This window comes from Calypte anna, chromosome 20 (genome assembly GCF_003957555.1).
Source record: "Calypte anna isolate BGI_N300 chromosome 20, bCalAnn1_v1.p, whole genome shotgun sequence".
Lineage (NCBI taxonomy): Eukaryota > Metazoa > Chordata > Aves > Apodiformes > Trochilidae > Calypte > Calypte anna.
Window position 1 is genome coordinate 5734314 of NC_044265.1, and position 19685 is coordinate 5753998.

A 19685-nucleotide genomic window follows, 5' to 3' on the forward strand; every position below is an offset into this window, starting at 1 on the left:
TGTGGTTTGGGTCCTTCTTTCTGGCTTGAGTATTTGTTTTCTTGTGTTAAGACTTACTGTGAGTCCTCCTGGTGTACACGTAGCCCTTAACTGCACTGTGGAAAATATTGTTATTTTGGTTTGTGATCTGTGGAATAGAAAACACAGCCCTCAATACTGCTGAAGATATGCTGATCTGTCACCTTGAGGCAGTCTCCTTTTGTGTCCCTGCCAGAGAAGCAAGGATAGGTGGGTTTGTTACTGTAGAAGAAAAACATTTCTTCCAAGGGAGGGGGAGAATTAACAGTAAGCAATAATGACATTGTTGCAGATTGCTGCTTCATATAAGACTGAAAATAAATAATTTTTTAAAGAAGGGAAAGCATTTCGATAAAAAATACTTTTTTAAGATTTAATGGGTGATTATAAAGAAAATGAGATACTGTGCAGAAACTCAGGAGTATTATTCACAGTTATTTGATATCTACCCAGAGACAGTGAACAGGGTAATGCACAGGAATGGAAATTCAGGTGAAGGTCATTGATTGTGAAACATTGAAGCTCATTGCACAGCAAAAATAGAGTCAAAGATATGGGTGGTGAGAAGAAAAGGTTTGCCAACATCATTAACACCACTTGTCTTTTTTGCAAGGAATATTTTTTATATCAACTCAGTGAGATTGCTCTTTAACAACATTTTTTGAATGTCAGTCTGGCATTCAAAACTGAAACATAAATTCTTCCCCCACTCAGGCACCTGTGCTTTGTCTTGCTCTGCCATGGTTTTAACATCAAAGCTGCTTTTTCCAAAAGATCCATTCATCTTTTATGCCACAAATAATCTCTTCAGTTTACATTGCTTCATACTTTGAATGGCAACTTGTTGCAGGATTTTCTCAAGGTGCCCCAAAGCCCCTGCTAAGTTACTGACCAGTTGAGATGTGGTCCTATAATGTTAGCAGAAGTGGCTGTATCTCTTTTTACACTGCAGCATTTTTGGAAGTTTTAATTTCTTCCTTTTTTTGTGTGTTTTTTCTTTAAGGACACGACTGTGTTTGTCACACATTGCTGTGTACATTCCAGCTAAGGATTTACACAATAAACCTAATCTTTCCTCTGCAGTATCAACAGCAATCAGTCAGCTGGCACAGACCTTGGTTGAACCAAACAACCGCGTGATCCTCTGCTAATTGTAGACCTGGTTTGTATTGTTTTATTGTGTTTATACATCAAACTTTACTTCCCTTTTCTGGGTCTTTTTTCTGAGTTTTGTCACCTGTTACTGATGTTGTAACATGGTTTGGAAAGAAATCATCTGAGCAGGCAGAGAATACAAGCAGCTCCCTGTTTACTGCTTGTTCTGCCTCTGACAGCTGAAGTAAAAGAACAGATTGTTGGTTTTTTCCACCGAAGGGATGGGGGTTTTTTGGCCAGAAACTAGTGTGAAATAGGTGTGGAGACAATAGCTTGCATCTGTCTTTCCCTTTGGACCTCTGGAATTATTTAAACTGTTTTGTAAACAGAAGTGCTTACTTGGTAACTGGATGGGTTACCAATTGATTACTAATGGATTGGTTACACATGGAGGATATAAATGAGTTTAGGGCTGATTGAGATAATTTTGAAGGAGTAAAAGTGGGTGAGGGCTTTCAAGAAGTGAGGCTGTGCCAGTGGAAGGTTAAGCACGCAGCTGGCCATGGAGTTTGTGTATTAATGAAATTATTGCTTTAATTCACAAAATCTGGTTCCCAGCAACTATTGCTGCTTTTTCTTTCGTGTCTCTGTGCTCTAATGCAACATCAATTCTCATCTCTTATTTTATCCCTGAAAGAAGAGGGAAAAGTGTTATTCTTCAGCAAACTGTAAATGCCCTGGAGTGTGGTTTTAACGAGCAATTCTCCCTGACTAAGGAGGAAAAAAAAAGGAGAGCAAGTGGCAGAGCATGGGAGCCTCAAACAGCAGGAGAACCGAAGATGTAAGAGGTGGGGTGGGTTCGTTCCTTTTCCGCTGAGCGGGCAGAGTCACCCGGCAAGCGCTGTCCCGGATTCCTGCAGCCGGGACCAGGACCCGAATCCTGGATTTTTATCCAGGCAGGGTGTGTGGGGGTGGCCAAGGTCGTGCTGCCGGCAGCCGCTCTGCTCCCCTCCCAACGATCCCAGACTGTTTTTCTCCCATTGCGCCAGAAGAGGGATCGGGATCCCCATCCCCGCCTCCGCCTCCCACTCCCTGCCCGCGGCTCCTCTTGCGCAGCGGCGGATCCCGGCGGGTCCCGGCAGCGCGGCCGCAGCCGCCATGGCCCAGCGCCGGGACCCGGAGCCGCTCTCCCGCGCCCCTTCCTCGCCGAGACCTCCCCGGGCCCCTGGACCAGGTACCGGGGGCGGGTGGGCGGAGCGGTGGCTGCCGCGGGGCTCCCCGCCCGGAGCTCGGCCCGGCCCAGCCATCTTGTGGCGGGGTTGGGGGGGTTGTGGCGGAGCTCGGAGTTGACGGCCCCGAGGCGGCTGGGAAGCGCCGGAGATGGCGGCTGCCGGCGGGCGGGTTACCGGCAGCGGGTTCCCAACCCGCCAGGCCAGCGCCCGCGTCCTTCGGAGCTCAGCCGTCGGCCGGGCGGTTCGGAGGGTGCGATCAGCGGAGGCAGAGAGGCGTTCGGAGCTTTTATTGCGCTAACAGAGGGGACAGAGAGCAGGGAGCCAGCAGGGCAGAGCCTGGAGGGGTAAAGCACCGTAGCTGGAGCTTCCCCCCTCAGCAGTGCCCCAGAGCGCTTCGAGGGCCGCTGGTTGGAAGCTCCAACCACGCGGTGCCCGCAGCAGGGCAGCCCCTGGCTCAGGGCAGGAGAGAGGGTTCAGCATCCCCGAGCATCCCGCAGCCCAGCAGCTGCGGAGCCTGGTGCAGAGACACAGGGACAGCATCGGGATCACTCAGCTGGGTCTCAAGGGTGCTAGACCTATGGGTCAACCTCTTGAAGGCTCCAGGCCAAGCCCAAGGAATTACTACGGAGGTCTCCAGGGGTGGTGTGTCCAGTTTGGAGCATCCCAGTACCTTCAGCTCTTCAGTGCTCACATCGAGGGACAGGCTGGTATCCAGGGAGGCTTTGATTGCTGAGATCTCCCATCTGGGTGCTGAAGTCTTCCCAATGGTTGAGATGTCACAGGTGAGCTCGGAGCTCTTGGAGAGCAGGCTCTCCAGCAGTTTGGGATGCTTCTCTTTCTTGCATGGCGTTGAGGTGTTCTGTGACACCAGATCCGTCAGGCAGACAGCTCTGCTGAGATGCTCACAAGGCAAACCAGACAGGTCCAGGGCTGCCTGACTCTGGTGAGTCTTGCAGAAGCAGACAAGGCTGAGGTCAGAGGTGCCCTGGGTCAGGCTGTGTAGCTCAGTCTTCACAGAGCTGCTCAGAGACTCCGATTGCTTGACAACACACAGGGAACTGCCTTTTGTTGTGTTATCCAAGTCCATGAGAAGCTCCCAGGTGTCTGGTTTGGAGGTACTGCTAGAGTCCATGTAATAGCTCTGGACAGGAGGAGAATGGATATGGCTGGAGGCCCCAGCCACAAACCCATTTTCTAGGATTTCCGTTATGGTGACAATGCTGGTACCGTGCTTCTTGGTGGACAGCATGGTGCAGAATCCCACCACGTCAGGCCTATGGAGACCAGGATGTTCCTGTTAGAATAGAACAGAATGTTCCTGATATTGTTCATTACTGTTCACTAATGAGTTGCAAATTTAGAGTGGCAGGACTGCTCTCTGCAAAATCCTGTCTCAGTCTTGTTTGGGAGAGCAAGGACTTGGGTGGGGTCCAGGACAGGTAGGTAGCCACCCAGCCTGTCATTGTCTTCTAAATCACCACAATTTGCACCAAGGCCTCTCTGCTGCTTCGAGGTCATCACAGAGCCTCTCTAGAGCTGTATTTATTCAGCCTCAGCCTCTATCCCACTATTGTTGGTACTGGGTGTAGAGTCTCAGTAAACCTCTCCATCTACTAGTGGTACCAAGATGGAGCTGGTTTTCCCAGAGATATAGGGCACTTATCTATGTTCCTTGAGTCAGAGGGCCATTAACCCCAGTCAGTGGAGTTGTTGGCTCTAAAGTCAGGCTCTGGTTGGGATGGGAAAGGCTGAGGAGTAGCTCTATTTTACCTTTAGTTCTACACATAAACCTCACCTCATCTGTGAGGTCCCACTGGGACCCCACAGGGGTAGGTACTAAGGTCCTTAGGGTCAAGCCCTCATGGCAGGTCTCATGCCATGTACCATGTTTCCTTCATACTCCTTCTCCACCTGGGAGGAGGTTTTCCCCACCAGCTCAGTCAGCAGCTGTCCTGCAGCCACCTCCAGAGGGAATGAGTCAGGGAAGGGGAAGGCAGCTCCTGTTCTCCAAAATCATTTTTACACTCAGCATATTAAAAGCAGAGAGAAAAGCTTTCTGATTTTGAGGGAGGCTGTATGGTCAGCCTAGAAGGGGAGTCTTCTGTCCTCTTTAAAAGTATAAGGTACTTTTTCCTTAAAGATAATTAAAGCAAATTAGTGTGTGAGAAATACTAGGGAACTAAAAAGTACATTATAAGAGGAGTAATTAAGAAGTGCTACTTACTTCAGCTTCTATAGAGACCCTCTGAGATCTTGATCCTTTTTTTTTGCAAATGGTGCTTATAGCAGTTTTATATGCCTGGTGGTTAATTAAGGGGCTAATTTCCTAATTAAGCTGGTTTGGGAGAGGGAGGGGTTTCTATTGCCTCTTTTTAAGCACAGGGACAGTGACTGGGTGCCATAGGTGACAGCTGAAGGTAAACTGAGTCCTGCTGGGGCTGGTCAGCCCTGGGGAGGGTTGACAGCCCTGGGAGGGTTGTGCTCCTGTTTTAGGAGGACACACGGAGCCTTCCTGCCTGGACACAGCACTCAGGGAGGGTCCCCAGGAAGGTGACATCTCTCTCTGATGGGGTATTAGGAAAAAATTCTTTACTGACAGAGTTGTCAGGCCTTGGAACAGGCTGCCCAGGGAAGGGGTGGAGTCAGCAGCCCTGGAGGTGTTAAAAAAACGGGTGTGGACGTGGCACTTGAGGTCATGGTGTAGTTGATGTGGTGGTGTTGGGTTGATGCTTGGACTTGGTCATCTTAGAGGTTTTTCCCAGCCTTAATGATTCCGCTTTCTGATTCAGTTTGGGGGCGTTTGCTCTGAAATGGTGGTCGGGAGCATACACGCACCCGGGCTGAACGTGGGCACTGCGGTTCCCGTAGGGGCACAGCGGGTGGATGTGCTGTATGCCGACACCAGAACCCAAACCGGGCCTGTCCGGGGCCGACTGTCACCGGGGCAGCTGCTCCCCTGTCCCTGCGTGGTGTGACAGCGCCACTGCCCGGCGGGGGAAGGAGCTGAGACCTTCCCTGCTCACCGCCTCTTCTCCACTCTGCCCCCTCCGGGGACCCCATAGCGCACCCTGGAACCAGAGCTGCTCCCGGGGCGCGCTGCTTGCATCCAATTTGCTTTATTTGCCCCATTTTGACAGCAGTCACCTGCCGACGGGGGGGGATGGGGGTGGAGGGCAGGATGAGGCATGAGATGACCACAGCAATTTGGTGGCAGGAGCAACCCCCTTCCAGGGGGTGCTGGGGACCCCCCCGAACTGCCCAGAGCCGCGTTCCGGGGGGGTCTCCCCCTGCCCCTTGCTAGGGTCGGGGGAGTTGTCCCGGGGTCGGTGCCCTGGGTTCAAGGGGGATGTCCCGGTGTAAGGGGGGGGCTGTCCCGGGATCGGAGGGTGCCTCCGGGTCGGGGTGTGTGTGTATCCCGGGGGGGGCTGCCTCGGGGTCGAGAGGGGGTGTCAAGGGGGTGTGTCTGGGGGTCGCGGGGATGTCGCGGGTGGGTCCTCTCCGGCTGTCCCGGAGGGGGCGGGGCGAGCGGGCGCCCTCCCGCGCGCGCCTCTTTGTGCGGGCGGGAGGCAGTATCGCGCATGCGCGGCCCGGCCCCGCGCGGGCGGGGTGCGCCGTTGGCGCGAGATAGGAAAGCGCCGCCGCCGCCGCCTCCTCCCGGCCCCGCCATGGCGCGACGGAGCCGCGGGTGAGTGAGGGGCGGCGGGAGGGAGAGCGACTCCGCTGACGACCCCGCACACCATCCCCCGCCGGGCATCCGCTCTCCCCCGGGCTTTTGGCCGCCGCGCCGCTCAGCCGGCCGGCGCGTTCCCGCTCTCCGGGCGGGCGGCGGGGCAGGGCCGCGGCCCCGCACCCCCGGGCTCCCCGTTCGGCGGTGCCCGTTGGAAAGGCTCTGTCCGGGAGCTGGGAGCGGGGCTGGGTTTGGCTGCTGGGGAGCGGGGGGATGACAAGGCTGTGCCCGGGGGGTGAGGTGCGGAGCCTTTCGGGGCCCTCGCTGCTCCTCCGCCTCCCTTCTCCGTGCGGCCGCGGGGTGAGGGCTGCGGGGAGGGGAGATGGGGCCACCCCCTGCGTGCAGAGTCCTTCCAGAGGGACAGGAGGGAGCAGAAATCAAGAGAAACGCGGCTTGCCCTGCTCTGGGCAGCATCGGGATTGCTTACACGCCCCGAGAGTCTGAGGGGGAGGGGACCCCTTTAAACCAGGGGTGTCTGAGGGGCTGGAGCTCTCCCTGCAGGCTGCTCTCTGGAGCTCTGCACCATGTGAGTTGCTCTCTCTCTCTCTCACTGCTGCGTTTTTATCAGAGGTAGAATTTGTAATCCTTGTTCATTCATTTTAAGGGAGGAGCAGGATGAGCTCCATTGCCAGGATACCGACTCGGATGTGCCGGAGCAGCGGGATGGAAGGTGTAAAGTCAAGTGGACACAAGAAGAGGTGAGTGAGAGCCTGGCACGGGCTGAGGGGAGGTGCTCTGGGTTAGGCATCTGTTGGGGAACCTGAAGCTTGGATGCCTCCACCCCATTCCTCACCCATTGGTCACAACACCCCCTTCTGCTGTCTTGCTACTGGAGAGACCATTTATCTGTTATGCTGGTGTGAGCTGCAGTCTTCATGAGCCCAGGAGATTCTGGGGAGTATAAAGTGTGGCCTGGAGAGTAAGAACTCCAGCCACTTTAGCATCTGAACCCTGAGCAAGGCATCTGCTGCCTGCAGTGCCCTTGTGAGCAAAGAAGGCTTCCAGAAGATGACCTCTGGAAAGCTGAATTGCACAGAATCCCATCTTTAGCTAAAACAGGGAGCTTTGAGACTTGTGGGATCATGGCTTAGTCATCCTGCCAGGGAGCCTGAAATTATTTGGGGTAGTCTCTTCCCCCTTTCCAGTTCTTCCATCATCCTTGTTCTGTGTGAAAACTACCAAATATCCTGTCTCCCCTGGGGTATGAACACCAAGTAGGGTGGTCTTCATGCAGTGACCAAAGCTTTGTGTTCATATTGGGCAGGGAATTATTTCATGCTTCTGTTTGCTTAGCCAGTGCACCCAGGCAAGGACACGAATAGCAGTTTTTTGGGAACTGGAAGACCACACAAACCTGAGCTATAGCAGGTTTTGTGAAAGAAATGCTGTGGAGGCCCAGCAGCACTAAAAAGCAGGAGGTTACTTGGGCCAGTGGTGATACACTTGGACCAGTCAGAATTCTTGGCCAGGCGAAACCTGTGGCTGAGCTTGGAGACAGAGTGGTCAGGGGTGTACTGGGGCTGGAGGCTGCATAAGCAAGAAGTTTGGACCAAAGAGCTGAGTCAGGCCTGAGAGTGACTACAGCAGCTGAGCTTCTGTTTTGTACTCAACTCTTGTTTTATACTCACTGTAGAAGCTTGCCCTGGTAGAGTCCTGAACCAGTCAGTTCGTGGAGCCCACCTGGAGCAGGAGTGCTGGTAGAGGGCGGTGCAAGCCCTCCCCCAAATGCAGAGAGCAAAACAACTCCCAACAAACACCTTGACAGTCCAAAATATCTAACTTCTTGATGCCATCAGGCCAGGGGTGCCTGTGTGTGTGAAAGTGGATGTCTTTGTTCTTTGCAGGATGAGCAGCTGAAGATGTTAGTGAGACATTATGGGCAGAATGACTGGAAGTTCCTGGCCAGTCACTTCCCTGTAAGTGACACTTTGCCCACTTGGGCACTGTAGTATTTGCATGTTCTTCTTGTGCTCATTGTTGCTGGTTCTCTGTGTCTCTGCAGCACCTTGCACCTTGCCCAGTGGGACTTTGTCCCAGGGTAGTCTATGCAGTTGTGTTCCCTCAGAGCAGGAGATACCATCCTTGTACTTGAGGCCTTCCAGGGCAAGTCTGTTGGAGCTGGGCTGCGGAACTGAGGTTCCTCTGTGTGTGCCCAGTGCCCTGCTCATAGTCTGTGTTCTCCGTGTGCTTCTGCAGGCTTTCTTGTGGGACAGATTTTTGGGAAGGGGGACAGTGCTGTTGCTTTAGGGCTTTTGGAGCCTCTGGTCTGACCCATGGCCACTCTCATTCCTTCCCCAGAACCGCAGTGACCAGCAGTGTCAGTACCGGTGGCTGAGGGTGCTGAATCCAGACCTGGTTAAGGGCCCTTGGACCAAAGAGGAAGACCAAAAGGTGAATTAGGGCTGAGAGAATCTGAGTGTTGGTCTGTGACTGCAGAGAGGATGGAGGTGTCATATCCCTTGCTCAGGAAGGGACGTAAGTCTCTAAATCTGGGCCTCTCTGCCCCTGGTGCACCTGCCAGTCTCCAGCCCACATTCTGTGAGCAGTTGTCTGCAGTCACAGGTGCCATGTGGCAGAATGGCTGTGTGGAAACAGCCTCTTTCAGACATTGGGCTGAATCATTGCTCTGACAAGTCTTGGCACACCTGATTGTCAGTGCTGGATCCCTCCAACTTTTTTCCCTGAGGGGCCATTCTCTGTCTGCCCTTCCCCACTCCTAAGAGAGATGAAGAGCAAAGCCTGAAGATGACTCTGTTGACCTTCCCCTCCTTTATTCCATTTCCTCATTTCCCTCCCCCTCTCTTCAAAGGTAATTGAACTGGTTAAAAAATATGGCACCAAACAGTGGACCCTGATAGCCAAGCACCTGAAAGGGCGGTTAGGGAAGCAGTGCCGGGAGCGTTGGCATAACCACCTGAACCCTGAGGTGAAGAAGTCCTCGTGGACAGAGGAGGAGGATCGCATCATTTTTGAGGCTCACAAAGTCCTGGGGAATCGTTGGGCAGAGATTGCCAAGCTGCTGCCTGGCAGGTAGGGCCTCTTTGCTTCAGAGATGGGTGGCCTGTGGAGTTCCATGTGTTTGGCTCACAGGATGGGGCTGGAGAGCATGTAGAAGCTGTTAGCTGTGCTTTAAGGCTGCTGTAAGTGGTAACCTCCGCTTTCTTCTCCTTCCTCCGCAGGACTGACAATGCTGTGAAGAATCATTGGAACTCCACCATCAAGAGGAAGGTGGACACAGGAGGCTTCCTTAATGAAACTAAGGAGTCCAAGTCACTGTACTTGCTTGTGGAGGTGGATGAGAAGGAAAGCCAAAGTGGAACAAAAGCTGGGAGCCGAGTACTGCAACAGGATGTTTGCAGCAGGGTCAGTCCCCTGCTCTACTGTGCATATCAGAATTGTTCATCTACCTCTCTCTGCCTGTGCTACAGCCTGGTACCTACACAGACAGTCAGTGCCTTCTCCTGGTTGTCTTGAAGGCACTTGACTCTTGGGAGATCTCTCCCTCCAGAAGCCCAGAGGGTGTATCATGTGCCTAAGTGTTATCTAGGCAGAGGACAGCAGTTTGCTGGTGCTGTTATCTTGCCAATCCCAGCATCAAGTCTGACTTGGAGACTGATTTCTTTCTTATTTTTGGTTCCATTCTGCTGTTATTGGTGGGAGGAAGAGAGTTTTCCAGGCAGTGTGGGGGGGCATGGAGAAGAGACATTGCATTCCTTTCCTCTAAAAAAAGGAGCTGGAGAAGGACACCAATTTATATGTATTTTTTCCATGAAGAAAGCATGGGGTTTTCACAGGCAGGCTCTTGGAAAGTATGGAATGCAGAGCTAGTGCTACCTGCTCAGGCTTCATTCAACTTTCTTGTGGGATGCTGTTTAATGAAGTCCTTAATGAAACCAATCCAGTGCTCCTGATGCTGCATGGCCTCTGGCTCAGATGGAGTATGGGGCAGAGCAGTGAGGGAGAATGGGAATGTGAAGGAAACTGAAGGGCAGATAGGAGAGCAGGCAGAGCTGAACACACCCAGGGGCCCTCACTCTGACCCCAAAACTTGACATTGTTGCCTTTTACTAACTCTGGGCTCTCTTTGTTTGCACCAAGAACGTGCTGCCCAGCTGGCCAGTGGATAGCTCTGAAATAAAGGAAGAAGACCTCAGTGATGAGGAGGTGACTGGTGTGCAGGAGTTACCCTCAGAGCTGCCAGCTGCTGAAGTGGCAGAGCAGAATCCTGAGGGGACCCCAGATGATGTGGTGCCTGAGGATGCCTCTTTGGTCACATCCCCATACAAATGGGTCGTCGAAGCTGCCAACTATTTGTACCCAACCTCTGTGCCAGCCTTCACTGAAGCTCTGGACATGATTGAATCAGTGAGTAACAGACCTTTGCTCCTATGGCTAATGTAGGGAGACTGATCCTCACCTTTTTCCTTTGAGTGAACTTGCTGGTTCCCCTTTCTGCTTACCATGGGCATCCTGGGGAGTGCTGGGTCCTGTCCTTGTGGCTTCCCACTTCCTTTTCCAGGGCTGGGTTAGGCCTTCCCAGCTCTCCAGTACTGCTCTAGGCTTCCAGATTCCTGTAGATGGGGGTCCATGTGCATGGGCTCCTCATGGGCTGGGAAATGTGATCTCAAGCCCTCCTTTATCAGCTGCTGTCCCCATAACAATTCAGGCCCATGCTCCTGGGCTTTCCATTCCCTCCTGTTCCAGAACAGGATGGGACAGAGTGGAAATGGGCCAGGCCCACTTGTAGTGTGCAGAACAGACCCCTTCATGCTGAGTTGACACCACCATTTGCTTTCAGTTGAAATGGCTTCACTGAAACAAGTATGATTCTATGATTCTACAAGTGACTTTGGGCCAGTCAAGCAGTGCTGAGGTTCCCAGGGCAGGAGGCTGCCTGGAGTCAGCAGAGCACTCTGCTGCCCTCAGAGGGTAATGTCTCTGCATCTCCAGCCCTGTCTGGGGAGCTGGTTATCAGTGAAGGAACCGCTTTGCATGTCTATAGGAGGATGGGAAGTTTGTGCCACAGACAGCCCATCTGTGGGTGCTTGAGGGGCTGCTCATGGGATTTGGGGTGTTGGTGGGGTCGGGCCTCCAAGCAGCTGATCTCTGAACCAGTCTGGCTATTTTAAGTCTTCTTTCAGCAGAGCCCTGTGTCTAGCTGCAGGGATGTGCCCAGGACTGTGGTTTGGTGTTGGGTGACAGTGACTTCATTCAGCTCCTGTCCTCAGACCTGTCCCCAGCTGCTTTTCTTGTCCCCTCTTTGTGGGGATGCAGCTGTTTGTGCAGCTGTGCTGTGAACTGAACTGGGAAACCAACCTTGTGGAAACAGAAAAATCTGCCCTGCTCCCAGGGCAGCATCAGCAGCAGCTTTTGGCTGGGTCAGGTCCCTGCTCTGCTCTCAGCTGTGCTGGCAGTGGGGGGGAGGAGAGTTGGAGCTCTCCTGCAGCCAGGCTCCTCACACCCCCAGTTATGTCACCTCCGAGTTCATCTCTGCCTCTGCCCCAGTTGGCTGCTTCTGATGGTTTCCCTTGTGTGCAGGACCCAGACGGGTGGTGTGACCTGACCCAGTTTGATCTGCCTGAGGAACCCTCTGCTGGCAGCAGCAGTAGCAGCAGCAGCAACAGCCCTGTCAGGGAAACCCCCAGCAAACCAGTGCCCTCCCTGCCCAACATCACCGAGTACCGCCTGGACGGCCACACCATCTCTGACCTCAGCAAGAGCAGCAAGGGGGAGCTCATCCCCATCTCCCCCCACGCAGAGGTCAGCTTTGGCACCCCCCCCTCAGTGCTCAAGAGGCAGAAGAAGAGGAAGATCTCCCTCTCCCCTGTCACAGAGAATGCCACCAGCACCAGCCTGTCCTTCCTTGACTCCTGCAACAGCATGACACCCAAGAGCACCCCTGTCAAGACACTGCCCTTCTCTCCATCTCAGGTACAGAGCATGGCAGAGCCCAATTTGCTCTTCTGCTTGGGTTTGATCATGAGCTAGTAAGCATGCTGGTGCTCTCTCTGCTTGCCCTAGTGCCATGTGTTCCCTTCAGCTGCCCTGTGTGGTGGGCAGGGCACATGCCTGCTGTGAGGCAGGAGCACCACTGTGCAGCTCTGTCTGTCTGCTGCAGGATCTCCCTGCAGAGCACAGTGCTCCTGTCCCCACACACAGCATTGCTGCCCCAGCTGTGGGCAGCAATGTGGCAGCAGTGGGAAGTGGCTTTCCCTGGTCATTTCCAGTTCAGTCACACAGGCAGACCTGGCAGCATGTGTCTTGTGTAGATCTCTGAGGTGCTGTGCTTTGGAAAATGCTCCTGGCCTTGTCTTCATTGCAAAGGGACTTGGGGTCTTTTCAGGCTTTGGCAGGAGTGTTTGAGTCTGTAAGAGTCATCCTGGTTTGTACTAGGACAGATCACTCCTGTGCCACTCAGTGTGGAAGGATTGTCCCTGCTTGGATTTTTCCTGATATTTAGGAAGAAGTAACAACTTGTGCTGTATGCTGGAACACTTGAGACTGAGTGACTTCATCTCTTTCTTTCTTTCCTGTGCAGTTCTTAAACTTTTGGACCAAACAGGATACACTAGAACTGGAGAACCCATCTCTGACCTCCACACCTGTGTGCAGTCAGAAGGTGATTGTCACCACCCCTCTGCACAGGGACAAGACCCCTCTGCTCCAGAAGAACTCAGCGTAAGTCCTTTCCTCCTCCCTCAGTCCCTACCTGAGCACCACCCTCTTCCAATTTAATGTACCTCCCACAGTGCTTCTACAGGCCCTGCTGAGAGAGGGCCAGGGCAGGCTGGGGATTTCCTTAAATCAGTGTTTCCCCCAGGGACAGCTCTTCTCTGAGATGCAGGCAACAAATGTCCAGGCTGATTGGGGCTGCATCCAAGTGACCACAGTTGTACTCAGCTGCTGGGTGGGCTCTTGTCTTCTGTGCATGTCTTTGTCTGGGAAACATTACTGTACTGTGAGCCCTGTGCCAGCAGGGAAGGGATTTGGTTTCCTCAGCAAAAGCTGTTCAGATCCATCCCTTCAGCTCTGCATCATCTGCTTTGTCTGACCTGGGGGGCAGCCCAGGGTGATGCATACCCAAGGTGCTGTCCCAGGCAGGTGAGAGGGGCTGCCCTGTACAGGCAGGGTTTTGCTGGCTGACCTGTGTCTGCAACTGAAGGAACATGGTGTTTGGGAGTGCTGGCAGTCCAGCCAGGCAGGTGGCTTCTGCTGCCACCACATGAGACTCTACAGGTGGCTCATGTAATGAGAGGGCTCCAAAAGATGGGGATTAATTTTGTGTAGGCATATCTAATTCTTCATCTTCCCACTCTCTGCTGCCAGATTTGTCACACCAGATCAGAAGTATGTGGTGGACAACACTCCTCACACTCCCACACCTTTCAAAAATGCCCTGGAAAAATATGGACCAATCAGACCTCTGGTAAGCACTGGGCAGTCTGGTGTTTGCTGATGGCAGAAACATAATGAATGCAAAGGGGATGGGGGGTGGTGCAGTGGAGCTCTCAGGGAGCTGTTACTTGTGCCATAACAAGATATAGTTTGGTAAAGCCCCACCAGAATGGGAAGGATGAAGGGGACTGTGTCATGGTGAACATGTAACCACAGGACAAGTTCTGCTGTCCACCAGATAGAAATTCCCAAACCTGCTCTTGGGTGAGGCTGCAGTGTTTGGCTACTGATGACCTCGAGGAAAAGCAAGGGCATGATCCACCTTAGGCATCTCTGAGGAACTAACTGAGTCTCTTAATGAGAGTGTTGTGGGGATGCCAGTTTCCAGTATCTGGAGCCTTCTGTGCATCCTGGTCTCTTGGTGGCACCTCTGGGGTTCAGATGGTAAGTGCCTCATGCCTGGAGATGGTGTAAATCTGTCAGGATAGGTTTTCCAGCTCAAAATAAACATCATCTTTGAGTTGATCCTCCCACTGTGAGCTCCCCTGACCAACAGTGAGTCTGCCCAGCATGTAGACTTGGACTGTCTTGTGATCTCTCTCCTCTTTTTCATGCCAGCCACAAACTCCTCACCTGGAAGAAGACTTGAAAGAAGTGCTGCGAAGTGAAGCTGGCATTGAGCTTATCATTGAGGATGATGTGAAACCTGAGAAACAAAAAAGGAAACAAGGGGTGAGCTGGTTTTGTTCATCTTCCTCTTGATGCTGAAAAGGTTTTGGCCTGTGCTGCCTTTTAATCAGCAAGAGATGCCTGAGGTAAAGGCCTGTGTAAAATACAGCTGGCTGTGGCCTGGCTTGGGCTGGACTTGGGGTGTGTTAGAGGCCATGTCCTTAACCTGCAGGAGGGACCCAGGGCACACTTGAAGCAAGCAGAAGGCTTTGGGCTTGCAGGCATTCTGTTGGCTCAGCTCCCTTGTGGCCTTCCTTTCCTACCTAAAGTGACTTCTAAATGTGTGGTTCTTGGCACCAGGAGGAGAGCAGTGCAGCCCTGTGGTGACATGGGTGTGGGGTGCAGGCTGAGGGTGGCAGCTGAGGGGTTGGTTCATGCTGAGATGTGGTTTTCTGTCCCCCAGCTGCGCAGGAGTCCCATCAAAAAGGTCCGGAAGTCTCTGGCTCTGGATATTGTGGATGAAGATCTGACACAGAACACCCCTGCCCTCCCCAAGACTGTCTGCTTCAAAAGAGCCCAGGTGAGGGGAGCTGTGCTCAGAGCAGGGGGAGAGCTGGCTTCTGTTCCAGAGTCCCCCTGTGCAAGGCAGGGGTGGGAGCTTTGCTCCCTGCAGCTGCCTTTGAGCAGTACCTCTGAGCATGGCTACAGGGATGGATTTGTTAGCTGGCCTTTGGGCCAGGCCAGGTATCAACACTGAGGGCAAAACAACTTGTGTCCTTACATTGTTTTTCCCCCCCTGCTTTTTGCAGCCTGTGAATTTCCTGTCAAGGTCCCTGAACCTTTCCTCCTCAAGCAGGAAGAACGACAGTGGTTTGCTCAACAGAGCCTTCGTGCAAGTGCAGCCAGAGAAAATGTCCTACAGGAAAATGCCAAGCCACTTCAGACCACCAGCACCAGTAAGCCTTTCAGCCACTGCTCTCCCAGGCAGGAGATGAGCTGGAGGTGCAGCCCTTGTCCCTCCTGGAGGAGGAGTGAGGGGATGAAGCTGTCTTTGCACCAGGGTTTGGAGATGGTGAACCAGCAGTGTCGTGCTGAACCTTCCTCCTCTGTCTTTGCAAACCTGTCCTGCCGGGGCTGAAACCCCCGTGGTGGATCAGAGCTGTGGCTTAGCAAGTTTGGCTCTGGGTTTCCTCATGGAAACCTGTGTCCAGTCCCAATCCATCTAGGAATTTGGATGACTGATCCAGCAGGGAAGTGAACCTTCCTTTTTCCAATGAGCACTCCATGGGTGGACAGCAGTAGGCTCATCTCTCTTGTTTCTCTGGCTATAGCAAGTCTGAAGTGCTGTGTAAGTGGTAAACAAAAAGTATTTCCCACCCCTGTGGTTTCTAGGGTGTGTTTTGAGTGTGGTAAAGGCTGTGTGCCATGGGCTGCCTTATCCTGTTTGCCCCAACATGTGGCACTACAGAGCTCCAGTTGATGCTGTGCCACCTTCTAGGTGGTGCGGATAGAGCTAATCCTGTTCTTCAGCTCCTCACAGTTATTTCTGAGTTGTGCTGCAGTCACAGCAGCTTACAAATGCCCTCTGGGCCACAAACAGTTTCTTGTACTCTCTTTAAAATCTTTACCACTTGGTCTGTTTGCAGGCAGAGTGCATCTGTAGCCAGGGTGTCCTGGCTTTGCTGGGCTGTGTGGCTTAGGGAAGGGGATTTAGACTGTGATTTTGCAGGTGTTTGCTTGGGCCAAGTCATGGGGGATCTCTGGTAGCTTGAATGAGGATAGAAATCCATGTTCTCCCTGGTGGGGGATGAAACTGTGGGTGGGGGACTGGTGTGAGGATGTTTTTGCAGCCCAGGGAGAGCCTAGGTGCAGTGTTGTCTTCACTGAGGAGCTTTGGCTCAGTCTTCACAAAACAACATCTCTCCCTGGCTTAGAGCTGTCTGGTGTGAAAGCTCTTCTGACAAATAAGTACTTCTCAGCCAGAGTAATTCCTTCCCTTTCTCAAAATAAACCCTACTTAAACACTTCCATTTCTCCTTCTGTCCTAGGCAAAGCTGGATTGCTCCAGGAGCTAATAGAGCCATATAAATAAAGCTTTGGGAGTGACTTAAAGGTGGCAGGTAGCTTGCCTGGTGACAGGGTTACAACTATGCAGTGAGATCCCACTGCCCCATGGCAACAGAGGTGTCTCTGGTTGTTGCTGAGCTCCTGGGCTCCTGGCAGGGGCAGGGATTTAAAGGAATCTCAGGTAGCTGTGGGCTGAACCTACAGCAGCCTCAAATCTGTGCTGTGGCTCCATGGGGTGTGGGTACTGGAAGCAAATGCTGAAGTTCTGGCTCTTTCCAGGGCAGGTTAAAGGGTTTTCCAGTTCTGGGCACTGGGTATCTCTTAGCTGCATTCATCAGAGGATTGGCAGGGGTTTTGCTGGAGTGCAGAAACACCCCCTGGGTGATCTTTTGCACACAGGGGCTGAAGCACACCTGGTTTTCACCTTGTGCTCTGGGGTCCCTGCTGAAACTGAAGGCACCACATTGCATTTAAGGTCTCTGACTAATCTAGATCTGGGGCTGAGCTGCTCCTGTAGGAATTGAACTGGTTGGGAGTAAACCCCAAAGCTGCTCATTAATTTCTTCCATCCTTCCAGAATCTCTTCAGCACAAGGAGTTTTAGTGGGTTTGTGCTTTAGGGCTTTTGTACAAGTTCCTCCTGGTTGCAAGATGGGTGCTTCTAAGTCTGAAATTTTATTTCCCTTGGTTAGAAGATACTTATAATGTTTATTTTTTCAGGCTTTTAAAACAAGCTGTTGGTGTTTGTGTCTGTTCTTTCCTGTAAGTGTTGTGCACATGCTTTCCTTTCCCTCTAGATGACCAGGGCTTGGAAAGTGGTGGCCTGTGGTGGAACCAGAGATCAACTCTTGATGCAGGAGAAAGCTCGACAGTTTTTGGGCACACTGAAACAGAGTCACACATCAAGGACTTTAATCTTATCATGAAGGATTGTTTTACTTTTCTATTATATTTTTAAATTTTTTTTTATAAGGGGAGGGAGAACCACAGGAAAAAAACCACACTCTGCCAGGCCATAGTGCATGGGGGTGGATTTTTTTCCTTCTGTTCCCAGGTAGATCTATTATTGTAATAAAAACTGGGCTAACTGCTGGCTAATATGTGGAATGCAAGTTTTGGGATCATTATGGAAAGGCAGCTAAGGAGAGCTGGAGAGCTAACAGCAAGACCTCTCTGCAAGACCTGGGTTCTGCAGAAGTAGAAGCATGAAGATGTGTCCTACCTTGGAGCAGTGTGTGCAGCAGATGGTGGAGAACTGCCTGGACTTCCTGCTGGCTGCTCTGGAACCTCAGGAACAGCTTTTACAAACAGTCCTGTATGTTTTGTCAACCCTTCTGACCTTCTCCAGGGATGGGGCTGATCCCCCTTGGCTCTGGGAGGAGGGAGGGTGGTGGTGTGCACTCGTGGGGGGATGTGCTCTGGGGACAGATGTGTTGGGAACAGCCCCTTGGTCCCTGTGGGGCTGTTCAGTACTGCCTCTCCCCAGGGCTGTGCTCCCTCTTCAAATAAATGATGGTGCTAATGTCACCCTCTTCTTTGGTCTCTGCCTCTACCTGGGGTCTTGCAGTGCTGGAGGGGGTGCAGCAGAACACCCCTTTCCATCTGGGATCTCTCCAGGCAAGATGCTGAATTCCTGTTAGCCTCAGCATGGGGGAGAAGGGATGATTTTCCCTCCCCACCACCCTTTTCTATTTTCATCAGCTCTTTAGAGATGATTTTGGCTACTTTATGAGAAGGTGACACAGTGTGTTTGATCTTGGCCTGACAGGGATCTGCAAAGCTGCAGAAGTTGAGGCTGCAGTCGAGCAGTGGGCTGGGAAATGGCCCCAAGGCTACAGCAGTGTTGTGGTAGAGCCTCTTCTGTCCTTTGGAGGCTGAAGCTGCAGCCCTGTTGGTGTTTCAGTGTGACAGCAGTCGTGTGGTGTCCTGCTTGCCATAACCAAAGGTGAAATGGGATTGTAGCAATAAATTGACTTTTGCAATTGGAAAGGTGCTGGAAAAACTGAAGAGCAGCTTGCTGGTTAGAGCAGCAGAGGAACAGCTCTTTGGGTGAGCTCTGCTGGGGGCTGTGCCAGGTCCTCCTTTGGAAGCCTCCAAAACCCACCCTCACAGCTTTGGGTCCAGCTGGGTGGCAGGGCAGCAGAGGTGCAGTTGTGAGGGGGTTTGTTCAGTCCAGTGCCTCTTAACTGGGTCACTTTCCCCAGTCCCTTTGCAGGGTGGAAAACCAGCAGGGCTGTTAACATCTGGTTTTTCAGTTTGTGCCTTGCATTGGAAATAAAGAGTCAACAAATTCTTACTGACAAACTTGTGAGTAAAACCTTGGGTCCTGGGAAACAAGGGAAACCCAGCTCATTTTTCATTTCTACAAGCTCAGGGCCTAAGCAAATCCATGAAGTCATTTTTATTTCTTTCTCAGTGTTTGCTGGACCACTTGTCTGAAAGCCTGGCTTAGCTGCTTCCATTCTCTTGTTTAAGAGAAATCACCATAAACCCATCCCTCTCCACTTGGGCTTTCAGGGGTTTGGCCATTCCTGTGCTGGGCAACTTTATAAATACAATCAAGCTTAGAATTGCATTTCCTTTGGAGAGCTGATGTGAGGTGGGAGTCCTGAGCAGGCAGAGTCTGCTGCTTGTGCAACGTAGTGTGAACTTTCTATCATGCTTCTTGTCATGTCCTTGTTATTGGCCACTGAATACCCCGAGCTGCTTTTTCCATTTAAAAACAAATCAGTCAAATTGCCTTACTTTAAAAGTAAGTTTTTTAAAAAGTGAAAGGTAAGTTTTGTGTTCAACAAAGCGTGAAAGTTGCACACTAGACAGAAATGAAAGATTTCCTTTTATCTATGATTTCTCAAATTCTACTTGTCCACGTTAGCCTAAACTTGGATATATTTTTTGTTTTTCCTCAGAACAGTTGAAAACCATAGGTAAAAAGAATCTTACCCACATTTCTGTAAATGGCTACAAGAATAAAATAATTGAATCAATGATAACAGGTTACTGCACCATACAAAGCTGTACTGTGCAAGCACTATACAAAGTTCTTTAAAAAAGCATTTCAGAATTTTTTTCCCTACTCTACCTAGTAGGAGTAAGTTATAGTATTTTTTCCCTTTTGAGGAAATAAATGGGTGCATGCACCTGGGACATGTGTTTGGGAGCTGCCCCTAAATTAAAGGATTATGAGGCTGAGAAGTATTAACTGCTGCTCTGATGCTGTAAATGCAGATAGTGCTGGGTGCCCTGCTTTGCAGAGTGCTTGTTAAGAAAGATTGAGGGGCAGAAAAATACTGAGGTAAATGAGCAAGGCCTAGCATAGTTAATGAATGTAAAGACAATTAGATTTTATTTAGAAAATGGAGCTGCTGCTGGGGTAGATGTTACCAGCCTGGCTTGGCTGTCCTGGGGCTTGGGAACAGGCACTGCTTCTGCAGGTGGGGATCAAAAATCCCCTTTTGCTTTGTTTTCCTGTTAATTTGGATG

General features: G+C 51.7%; 1 protein-coding gene across 1 annotated transcript; it reads left to right on the plus strand.

The window, feature by feature from the left end:
• The first annotated feature begins 5933 nt into the window (after nt 1-5933).
• Nucleotides 5934-17680, plus strand: MYBL2 (MYB proto-oncogene like 2). Its single transcript, XM_030463281.1, has 14 exons — nt 5934-6030; nt 6677-6770; nt 7917-7988; nt 8371-8463; nt 8882-9102; nt 9252-9435; nt 10171-10437; nt 11611-12003; nt 12611-12750; nt 13399-13498; nt 14086-14199; nt 14600-14716; nt 14946-15092; nt 17000-17680. The coding sequence occupies exons 1-14, from the start codon at nt 6011-6013 to the stop codon at nt 17126-17128; spliced, it is 2091 nt and encodes a 696-aa protein (XP_030319141.1). The 5' UTR covers nt 5934-6010; the 3' UTR covers nt 17129-17680.
• Nucleotides 17681-19685: the final 2005 nt, after the last annotated feature.

Bases quoted from the DNA above. Each gene is read 5' to 3' on its own strand.
- MYBL2 (XM_030463281.1), top strand. From the start codon at position 6,011: ATGGCGCGACGGAGCCGCGG. The intron at 10,438-11,610 runs GTGAGTAACAGA...CCTTGTGTGCAG, and splicing joins CTCTGGACATGATTGAATCA to GACCCAGACGGGTGGTGTGA. The intron at 14,200-14,599 runs GTGAGCTGGTTT...TCTGTCCCCCAG, and splicing joins AACAAAAAAGGAAACAAGGG to CTGCGCAGGAGTCCCATCAA.